Source organism: Tupaia chinensis, unplaced genomic scaffold, assembly GCF_000334495.1.
Source record: "Tupaia chinensis unplaced genomic scaffold, TupChi_1.0 Scaffold144215_1, whole genome shotgun sequence".
NCBI classification, from domain to species: domain Eukaryota; kingdom Metazoa; phylum Chordata; class Mammalia; order Scandentia; family Tupaiidae; genus Tupaia; species Tupaia belangeri.
In genome coordinates, this window is record NW_006204073.1 from 88,060 (window position 1) to 99,804 (window position 11,745).

General features: G+C 49.1%; 1 protein-coding gene across 4 annotated transcripts in view; it reads right to left on the reverse strand.

The window, feature by feature from the left end:
• Positions 1 to 11,745, reverse strand: part of LRRC20 (leucine rich repeat containing 20) — a 95,423-nt gene that overhangs the window by 36,011 nt on the left and 47,667 nt on the right. For all 4 annotated transcript variants that reach the window (XM_014583279.2, XM_006166259.2, XM_006166258.3 and 1 more), the window contains one exon: positions 9,308 to 9,457. In XM_014583279.2, coding sequence (XP_014438765.1) covers positions 9,308 to 9,332 — 25 coding nt within the window. In that variant the 5' untranslated portion in view covers positions 9,333 to 9,457. The remainder of the gene's footprint in view (positions 1 to 9,307; positions 9,458 to 11,745) is intronic.

Sequence of the window (11,745 nt, forward strand, 5' to 3'; positions counted from 1 at the left end):
ATCCCCCATAGGGGGCGGTCACACCACAATCCCCTGTGCTCCATCTCTCCCTACTTTGGGGATTTGGGGCATGCATATGCGCACACACACACACACACACACAGAATGTTTTTCAAGCCTTCAAGTTCAGGACTTGAACCACAGGGTCTGCCATATGGGATCCAGCCACCTTGACCACAATGCCACCAGCCGGCCCAGGAAATCTTTAAAAAAAGAAACATTATATGTTTATTTCTTCCATGAGTGAGCAAGAGAGAGAGAGAGCAAGAGAGCAAGCGAGTGCAGTCCAATGGGTCTGGATGCTCCACCCTCAGCCAGCCCCAGACCACGGGCATGTGCATGTGTGCCACGGAGGACTCAGGACACAAGCCCAGAAACCTCCCACGGGGTCAGCCTCTCAGTATTCTAGTTCACTGTGGTGCCTCCATTCACCCTCTGAAAAGGGTAATATCTGAAAACTAAAAGCACTCACCAAGTGGAGGAAACTATCCATTAGAGAGGTACAGACCCGTGAGCCTTAGTTCCCAGATTTCTGAATCTTCGCAGAAAATAAACTGAAAACCTACGTGGAAGGTAGGAAGCAAAAGGTAGAGTAAGAGAGGCAGGTGCAGCTATGGCACCGGCCGGACGGGCCAGATGGAAAGTCAGCTGGATGCAGTGACGGCAAAGCAGGGGTTACTCAGCACCTACCCCAGGGCGTACGGTGGGAGACAGTGGAGAACTATGGCGAATAAGACAGCTAGAGCCCCCCCTTATCAAGCTTCACTCTAGTGGGGGAGAAAGTCGTAAACAAGAAAGGAACTAAGGACATTTCAGATGTTGCTCTTAGAAGGCGTTTAAGGTCAGAGTGAAGAAGCCACCTCTGCGGGAAGTCCAGGTGAAGAGCTATCAGAGGAAACACCAATGTCAAGGCCCTGGGGCAGAAAAAGACTCAGTGAGTCCAAAGAATAAAGAGGAAGTGGGGTCCGGGGAATGGTGCAGCGGTGCATGTGATGCACTGGAGGCGCTCCTGCACGGTAGGTTCCTGCTGTAAGCCCAGAGGCTTCCCTGAGCACATACATGCCCATGCCCCAGGGTTGGCTGAAGGCTGTAGGCAGATGGCAGCATTGTGACCCTGCTGGGGGTGCTCTAGCTCTCTTTCTCTCTGTCCCTCTCCATCTCTGTCTCTGTCTCTCATTCATGAAATAAATAAAACAGGTTAATGTGTCTGGAATAGGAAACAAGAGATAAAAGTGGTAGAGAAGAGGTTGGGACCAAGTTACGCAAGGTTTCAAAGGCCTTGAGATGATATGGATGTTTTTTCTTATAATTTGCCAGAGGTAAGTACACTCACCAGAGAGAGTCAAAGAGATAGGAAGAGAGGGTAAGTGAGAAAGCACCCATAGGAAGAGTTTTCCTCCTCTTTTCTCCATTTCTCCCTCCTTTCAGGATTTTGGGCATGCATGCACATATGCCTGGTATGTTTTTCAAGCTGCTGGGGCCAGGATTCAAACCACACAGTTGCATATGTGGGATCAGCCACCTTAACCACCACGCCACTAGCTGGTACGAGAAGATATGGATTCTACTCTAAGTGAGAAAACAAGCACGGGAAAGCTTTTTGAGGAGGGGTATGCATAACCTAATAGATTTTTTTTGAGTTTTTTTTTTTTTTTTTTTTTTTTTCACCGGGGGGGGGGTGGCCCCCAGACGAAAAGAACATAGAGACAGAAAGTGAGAAATCACCCCTCAGGGGGGATGGTCACGCCGCACTCCCTTCTCCTCCGTTCTCTCGGGATCTTGGGCATGCACGCACATGCGCCCGGCGTGAGTTTAAGCCACTGGGTCCGGGATGCGAACTGCGGTCGACTACGTGGGAGTCCAGAGACATAGCCATTATGCTTGCTAACTGCTGGTTCCCTTATTTATTTTTTTGAGAGGTTTTTGATATAGGGTGCATGTGCTCACCAGAAAGACAGAGAAAGACAGAGAGACAGAAAGCAAGAAATCACCCCCCAGGGGGATGGCCACGCCGCAATCCCTTCTCCTCCATTCTCCTCTCAGGATCTTGGGCACCGCACACACATGTGCCTGGCGTGAGTTTAAGCCACCGGGTCCGGGACTTGAACCGCGATCGGCTACATGGGAGTTCAGAGACATAGCCATTACACTAACGGTTGGTCCCGGTTTGTTTTGATTTTTATAGGTACCTCAAGATTTTCTCTGTAGACAATCACAGCATCTGCAAATAGAGACAGTTTAACTTCATTTCCAATCTGTATGTCTTTTATTTCTTTTTCTCGTCTTATTAAAGTGGTTAGAACTTTCAGGGTAAGCATGGACTTCTTTGCCTGTTTCCAGTCTTAGGGGAAAAGCACTTCATCATTAAGTGAGCTGTTAGCTATAGAACTTTTGCAGTTGCTCTTTAGCAAGTTGGAGTAGTTCCCTGTCTTCCTAGTTTGTTGAAAGGCTTTCTTTCTTACTTTTTTTTTTTTCTTTTAAGAAAGATTTTTGGTAGAGGGTGCATGTGCTCACTACAGAGATAAAAAGAGACAGAAAGCAAGAAACCACCCCCTAGGGAGGTGGTCACCTGCAAGCCCTTCTTCTCCATTTTCCTCTTGGGATTTTGGGCACACATACACACACACACACACACACACACACACCTGAGTTTCAAGCTGCCAGGCCCAGGACTCGAACTGTGGTCAGCAACATGGGAGTCCAGCAATGCAACTATTACATCGTCTGCTGGTCCCAGTTTGCTGAGAGTTTTTACCATGAATAGGTGTTGGAATTTGTCAGATACTCTTCCTCTGTCAACAGATACGGTTGTGTCATTCTTCTTTAGCCTTTAAATATGACAGGTTATACTGATTTGATTTTCAAGTGTTCAACTAGACTTGCACATCTGGAATAACTGATAAATCATACTTGGTGGTGGCATATCATTCTATATATACATTGCTAAATTTGATTACTAATATTTTGCTGAAAATTTTGCATCTAAATTCATGAGAGGTATGAGTCTGTAGTTTTCTTTCTCACCTTCTCTCCCTCCCTCTCTCCTTTCATCCCTTCCTTCCTTCTTTTCTTCTTTCTTGCTTCTTTCTCTCTCTCTCTTTCTCTTACTGCCTCATAGCATGGGTTAGAAAGTGTTCTCTTCCCTTCTATTTTTTGGAAGAGACTATATGAAATTGATGCCAATTCTTGTTTACAAGTTTGGTAGAATTCTCAAAGGAAATAATCTAGGCCTGGAGATATTTTTCTTTGGGATTTTTTTTATTTATAAATTCAATTTATTTAATAATTATAGGACTAATCGGATTGTCTTTTTATCTTGGTTGAGTTTTGGTAATTAGTGGTTTGTTTCTTCTAAGATTTATGAGTGTGAGGTTGCTCATAATAAACTGGGTAGTTATTGAGTGGGAATCTAATTGTCTCCGGGCCACTCCCTAGGGGAGGATAAAGGCAACAGGTTCCCTGGAATGACTCTAACATCCTGTCAAAGTCCCCATCCTGTCTAACTCCTAGGACTTTCTGAGATTCAACATATGTGCCAAATTCCATCAATATCATCAGAGTAAATTTTGAGAGTAAATAAAAATAATACTCAAAGGTGACTACATCTGAACTCCACAGGAAGAAACACTCCAGGCCTTGAACTGGACAGAAGGAACATGCCCATTGGCAGGAGGCAGGCTGGCAAGAAAACAGTTCTCCCAGCCATCAGGCTCACTTCTTGGAACTCCTGGCCCATGTGGGGTCTCTGAGTCACTTCTACCCCCGCCCTGGTGTTCACTGCTATACCCAAGTTGCCTACTTCACAAATTCTGCAAATTCTCTATGCTGTAGATAGAGTATAAACACAAAAGGGGCTGGCAGATGACCTGGTGGTTAAGGTGCTGGATTCCCACATGGCAAACCATGGTTCAAGTCCTGGACCTGGTGGCTTGAAAATCACACCGGTGCATATGCATGTATGTCTAAAATCCCAGGAGGAGAATGGAGGAGAAGGGATTGGGCGTGGCCATCCTCCTGGGGGGTGATTTGTCACTTTCCCTTTCTAGCAAGCACACACACCCTCTAGCAAAAATCTTTAAAAAATGAACCAACAACTAAAAAAAAAAAGGCTAGGCACGTGTATATGTGCACACCTGAAATCCCCAAAGGAGGAAGAAATGGAGAAGAGATTATACGCACCCTCTTAGAAATTGTTAAAAAATAAAGAAAACATTTCTATGACCACAGCAGAGACTTATGGACACAACTAAGCCCCATAGGGTCACCATCATCATCAAATCAGAACCACCATTCAAGAACCTTCCATGCGCCAAGCCCTTCACATCGCACCTTATGTGCGTAATCTCCAACCTCACATAATCACGGTGGAATAGATGTTCTCTTGTTTCTCAAGTGGGGAAACTGAAGCCCGGAGAAGTCAACCGGAGACATGAAGGTTCGCTTTCCTTTTACCTCCGATGGGCCCTGAGCTGGACACTTGAGTTTTTAATCCCTTGTTTCTACTTCAGAGTGTGACCATAGCTCTGGTCACCTGACTGGTCAGTGCACTGAGCTTCCAGCCAACACAGTCATCGCACTGTCCAGCTTTGCTTCTCCTCTTGCCCCTGGGGTCATGACACCCCACCTGTCTTACCACCCATCTCTTGAGTCCAGAGGGCTAAGGTCCCAGAGGCTTGTATTAGAGGACTCCAATGGTTTCCTCCTGCTTACATATGCCAAGATTCAGAGTCAGACAACAGGAGTTCCCAGGATGGACAGGGGCCCTGGAAGAAAACTTCACACCATTCCACTCCAAAGGTTGTTCCCAGCCCGAGAGCAGCTCCCGTCATGACATTTCCTTATATGTTGCCCCCAATGAACTATGGTTTCCGGTCTCTGTCACATGGACCACCCCTTCTCCCAAGTTCCTCTTATTACTTCCCGCATTGGCCTTATCTTGGACAACCGCCAAGGCTGAATCTGACGCTGAGTCGACCCAGCAGGGAGAGGAGGCCCGCGGACTCCATCAGGGAGAAGACAAGGCTGCCTGCAATCATTACGCAGCTGGTCAGTGAGGGAATGTGCCAGTTCCAAAAATACCTGCCCACGCTGGCCCATCAGCTCCTTAGCTCTGACCTGTGTCACTGAGCGATCACGTCCCTGCCTGATAGGCCTCCAGCAAGGTAGAATCAGACTGTCCGATGGGCAATCATTATTGTTCAGAGCTGAGGAAGAGTCACACAGGGACAGCCGCTGCCCACAGGGGTCAGAGGGACAAAGGGCAGGAGTGAAGTCTCCAAAAGCAACACCCACACCTTGGAGTGGACAGAGAGAGGTGTGAGAAAACTCTTCTAACCAGATCTGTGACAGACTAAAATGAAGTACAGGTTGAGCATCCCTAAACCCAAAAACCTGAAATCCAAAAAGTTCCCAAAGCCAACACTTTCTGTATGCTAACATGAGACCTTAAGTGGAAAATTCCACCCCTGACCTCATGTGATGGCTCACAGTCAGAATGCAGGTGAGCAGGGACCAGCGGTTAGCGTAATGGCTATGTTGCTGAACCCGGGACCCTTCCCAAATGTTCCCACGTGGGCAGATAGCTGGCTCCCTCTAGCCTGTCCCTGACATCCCGCCGTAACCCTCTGCCCTAGAACACTGAGTCGGGGATCCTTTGTCTAGTCATTCCCCAAATGCACCTTTCATCTTCTTAAAAAACGGAGCTTCCGAGATTCAGCTTATTTAATGAACTCATAGTCACCTGTCAACTACTCCCTTAGGCCACTTCCTCTGGAAGCTTTCTGATCCCCCACTCACCTGAGCAGAATTGAATTCCACCTCCTGGGCACCCACAGAGTATTCATCTGCTGTGTCTTGTTATACCCACCTCCCTTGTGAGATGGGCTCTCCCAGGACCACATCTAGCCCTTGGTTGTCTTTTTTTTAAGAGAGAGATTTTTGCTATAGGGCATGTGCACTCACCAGAGAGACAGAAAGCCAGAAATCACCCCCTGGGGGGATGACCTTGCCACAGTGCATTCTCCTCTCAGGGCATGCACCCACATGTGCCTGGCATGAGTCTTAAGCCACCAGGTCTGGGACTTGAACTGTGGTTGATTACATGGGAGTCCTGCCATGTAACCATTACGCCATCTACTCGTCCTGCCCTTGGTTTTCTTATGATCCCCAAATGATATGGGTGCCATAAGGACTAAATGAAATGATGCGTGGAAAACACCCGGCGGGGGGGGGGGGCGGGGAGCTAAACGCCTGGTGAATTTGGGCTCTCATGTTATCACTCATCCCTGCATCCCCATGGCTGGGCTAGGGCAGGCGCTTTTAGGATTTGTTAAATTGAGTTGAAAGGCTGGAGTGTGAGAGACTGACTGCACCAGCAATGGCCAAGCCAATATAACATACAATTCTGATTCTAAGCCACAACTCTGAAATGAATCCCCACCCTCAGTGACCAGCCCAGGAAGCCAGCACTGTAGATCAGACTCGTAAAGTCGGACTGCTCTCTCCAGCAAACAGCAACCTCTGTAACAAATGGCCCAAGGGCCAGGGCTCGATCATGAATGGAACAGCCTCCCTGACTTTTGTCCGCTCTTACTACCAAGGACCAATCAGAGAAAGCCAAACATGTACCCGTAATCACTCACAGAAGATGCTCCCCTGCTATTTAGCTGCTTACAGCTTCCCCAGGCCAAAAGGTGCCAATCAGAGTGCCTGAAGCCTCCCTGGCTTTCCCACTCCTCTGCCCGCCTTTGAGTCTCTGCCAAAGCACTAGTGATGGTGGCTGCCCCCCTTGGTATAGTCAGGCTCAGAATAAGCCGCCCTTGCTTGCTCTCATCTGGGCCTGGCCTGGTAGGCTGAGGACATGCTCATTAAATAAGAGCTAAGTGACTCCGGAGGAAGTGGTGAGACAGGGATGCAGGAGAAGAAGGGACAGAAGAGCCACCGCCAGACATGGGGACCTACTTTCCACAGGGCCCACCTCCCAGGCAGCACCCGTACCATGTGTGCCCTTGGGTTCTCCAATCTTGCTTTTCCCTTCCATAAAATTAACGAAGAGCAAACAGCAAGAGGATAGGATCACTCACAAATGACTCTACCCTAAGGGGGTTAAAGAGCCTCAAATCCCAGGCACCCTGGGAGACAATGTGGCAGGCAGGGAGAAAGCAGACAGTTCGCTCTCCCACGCTGAGGGAGCCCACCTCTGTCAAGGACCCAGAAGAGGACACAGCAGGCCTCACAGAGCCCAGCCCTCTGTGTATGCCTCCTCCTCACACATAAAAGGAGAGGGGTTTTCTATTTCAAAGAGAAACCACAACAAAAGCTCAGGGCAGAGCTCTCTCTCTGAGGGAAGGGGTGGGGTAGGGAACTGGGCTCTAGCCCCTCCTTGCCTCTGGCCACCACATGCCTCAAGCCAAGCAGCAGGCACCCTGGCCTCCCCTTTGTAATCCAGGCAGCATCTGGGAGTCAGAAGCCACAGCAGCAGCTAGGGAAGAGTTCAAACCGCACCGTCAACTGGCCATGGAAGTGTGCCGATTGACGCGGTCAAGGCACCAATGCACAGTGCTCCCAGCAGCGTTTTCCAGCCCCTTTGCCCTGCCTCCTGGAGAGGGCCTATCCACTCATCCCATAAGGCTCCTCAACTGTCAAGTCCATAGAAAGCTCTGGCTTCCTTACCCACCCCTGCCCACCCCGCTCTTAGAAAGTATTGACTCTTCTTCCCAGCACCTTGCTAGCATTTTACTTCTATTAAATAATCAGAAGAGTGGACAACACTGGCCTTTTTTCCCTCATGACACACCCAGCTGAAGATGAGCAGGGCATATACCAGTTTGCCACAGTCTCCACCCCTCCCTGTTGTCACAGCACTCCATGGTGAGGGAGACACCCTGGTTTACTGGCCTTCCCTGTCTCCCCGCCTCTGGATACAGGTCTGGGAGACGGTAGGTCTCACGCAAGGGAAGACCTAGTGAAGGAGAGCACTAATGAATGCTCATCTAACCCAAAGGAAACCCCCCCACACCTGACGGTGCCCTCCCCCAAGTCCCAGACAACCCCACCATCCACAATCCATCTTCCTATCCTCTGGCGCACAGACGTCCAGTGCTGAATGGCTGGAGACAGCACTAAAGGGCCCGTGAGCTAACAGAGGTGGTCTGAAAAGGTGGCCCTGCCTGTGAGGTGGGTGACCTGGGCCCCATTTGTACAGATTCTGCTCTGAGAGCCGGGACGAGCCCCTTCCTCCCTGAACGTCCTTCTCCAGCCATGAAAAGACAATGGAGGCCGCATTAATATTTTAGTCTCTCAATCAGTGGCCCATGAGCTAAAACTAGCTTGCAAAAGGGTTTTATTGGCTTTCGTATTTTATAAAATTTCAGGAAATTCACATACAAGTCCACACTTCCAGTTTCTATTAAATAATGAGAAGAGCGGACGACTCCAGGCCGTTTTCTCTCGTGGCACACCTGGCTAACACTGAACAGTTTGCTACAGTCCCCACCCTTCCCTGTTGTCATATGCCCCATCTGAGTCGCTCATTACACGCTTGTTCAGGCTGTTCAGACTCCATCAACATGTTATGTATCTATTACTCTAAAGAGGACCTCAGATTCTTTTCACGTCCTTATCAGATGGTGAATTTCAGAAGGCAGGAACCACCTCTCCTCTGCCCGCTGTGCCCTCCACAATTCTCCCGCCCCATCTTGCAAAGATATAACAAGCACCCAGGCTGCAGCTCCACGCCATGGTTGCTGAGCTGCAGTGTCCTCTTACAGAAGGACAAAGCTGGCCCTGCAGTGGTCAGTGCTTTTGGCTGGTCCAAAGAGTCATTTCAGAAGAATCAGAATCCACCTGCTGGCATCCTGCCCTTCTCCCCACCAAGCACCCACGGCTTCTTGCTCTGTGTGCCCAGCAGAGAAAATGCCAGCATCCTGGCATTTATTGTTCCTCAGCTGAGCAAGCAGCCCAAGAGAACACTGCTGGATTGGAGGGTGAGAAGAAGGCTACTGACAAATACCTACCCCTGGCCCTCAGGATCCAAATGTCCTGCTGTGCTGTTCAGAACTAGAGAACCACTTTAGAACAATACCCTGACCCTTGGTCAGTCGAGTCCACAGCCAGCTACTGACAGAAGTGACCGGAGATTTCCAGGCTGCAGAGAGGATGCAGGTCCCTCTTTAAAGCCAACCCCTGGCAGTGACTTCATGGATCTAGCTGAGCAGGAACTGGCACAGGTGACACTTCGCAGACAAGGTCAGAGCCTAAAGGATGAGGGTAGCCCATGCTTGGCCAGCCTGAGCTGACCAAATCCTACCTTGGAGCTGACTGAATGTGGTCATGAACTTGCTGGTGAGGGACTTGAGCTCGTTGTTAGCCAGGGTGATGAGGTGGATCTGGTCAGTGACATTACGCAGGACCTTGTAGATGCCAATGGGGAAGGAAACCAGCTTGCACTCAGCCAGGTCTGTAGCCAAAAACAAGATCAGACCACAGTTATCAGCCACAGCTGCCCAAAAGCTTGCACCAGACGCACACAGACCTACACACTCCCTGCCCCCCGTCTCCCATCCCAGCCTCCTTACTCTCCACCTGTGTCTCTGTAACAAGCTACAGACCCTGCCCTCCCTCTCCCTAGAGCCTTCCTCACCAGTAATGACTTATACCTGTCCCTCTTTCACATGCTGAACCTTGAGACTTATTCTAGCACCTCTTTCCTACCGTAGCCTACCAGCCAGAATGCAAAAAGTAGAACCCTGTCCACAGCATCACTGATGGCAGTGTCCTTGAGGCCCCGAGGAATCCACAAGTCCCTTAGGAATCATCAAAGACCCATGGTGAAGATGAGATGGGGGGGGTTGGAGGGGGTGAGGGACATTATTTTACCCCGGGAATCACTGTGTCACAATCTTCCTGCTTCAGCCTCCCAAGTAGCTGAGTCTACAGGCACTCCTGCACCTAGCCTTTCCGGATGGGCCGGGACTCAAGTTCAGGGCTCCCACGTGGCTTTGACCTGCCTGACACAGCTTCCAGTATGCACTACTACGGCTGGGCCTGAAGCTGCAGCCTTAAGAGCACTTCCCACTGGCCTACTTCTTTGGAGACAGGCCATTCACACAGGCTTGTTGTGTGACTTTCGTCCTGGTCCTGCCTGTCTGAAGACTGACCTCACACAAGCAGCAGTAGGGAAGCGGCTATGCAAGACAGTCTGGAAGTTCCTCAGACGGTTAAACTTAGGTTCACACATAACCCAGCAATTGCTCTCCTGGGTACATAGCCAAGAAAGATGAAAACATACGTCCATGCAAAAAGTGTATTACATGCTAATGTTCATAGAGGCACAGTACACAATAGCCTGGAAGTAAAACAACCCAAAGGCCCACCTCCTGAGCAAGGGAGCAAAATATGGTACGGTCATAAAAAGGCTAGTGCTTAGTTAGCAATAAAAAGAAACTGAGTAGTGGTTCACGTGCTGAACTCCCACGTGGGCCGACCACTGTTCGAGTCTGGACTTGGTGGCTTGAAACTCATCCCAGGCACATGTGGGTGCATGCTCAAAATTCCAAGAGGAAAATGGAAGAGAAGGGATTGCGGTATGGCAATTTCTCTCTGTCTCTCTCTCCAGCGAGCACATGTGCCCCATAGCAAAAATTTCTCTAAGAAAAAAAAAAAAGAGCAACGCTTCCAAACAACGTGTCCCCTGGTGCTTCGTGCCAGAGCACAAAGGGCTGAAAAGGAGTGTCTGTTGTGGGGGTTGGGAATCAGGCCAGTCTCCCAGGTAGAAGCAACAGATGTCATCACACATGCCAGGAGCAACCTCAAGGGAATGGCAGAGATCTTCATCAACGAGAGAAGCAGAATCCTGAAAGAAAAGCCAGGAACTCTCTGCCTGACAGGGGGCAGAGCTAGGAAATGGGACCACAGCCTTCAGGCACCGTGACAGGCTCCCCCTCCCCAAAGTGAGAAGTTTAACATAAAATGTTAAAACAAACAACAAATAAAGATGCCTCCCATCACTAGTAACCCCGACATGGTCTTGAAAGTTCTAGCCAGAAATCAAAGATAATGAAAACAAACGAAATGATTATTATGTGCACGTCATAACTATATACCTCCAAGGCCGAAGTAGTCATCAGACAAATTACACAAATGAAAAAGAGCTCAGCAAGCCGGCCAATGGCCTGGTGTGGAGAAGTCCAACCCGGTGGGGCTCCAGGACCCGTGTGAGCCCTTTGACCTTTGAGCATCCTTCCGGTCAGTTCAGTAAGTTGGCAAGGCTGCTACTGTATGCCCCCCGACTTTGGAACAAGCTTGGGTCACTTAGCATGTCAGCAAGGCCGCTTGCTATTTGCTCCGGGACTGTGGTAGCCTTGCTGGGAAGTGACCCCCCTCTGACTCCCCGATATACTACTATAAAAGAATTACATAGCTCCCTCATACATCTTGAGTGTGTGGTAAGATTTCCTGAAAAGTCCCCCGACCACTCCCCTTTACCCTGACCACTTACTGTTAATTACAACACTTCATTGGGCACAATAAAGGGTGTGCTAAAGTTCTTCCTGATCTTTGGAAGGCCCTTCAAGACACATTTAATATAAATAAATATAAATAGGACTAGGCCGAAACTGGCCCAGATGCTCTCGTCCCATGGTAACTAATGTTCTAACAAAATACATAATAGTGGTGCCATAGGCTACACAAGTGTATCCGCAACACCATAAACCCATTTTAAAGTTTTTCATTAACTTATTAGTC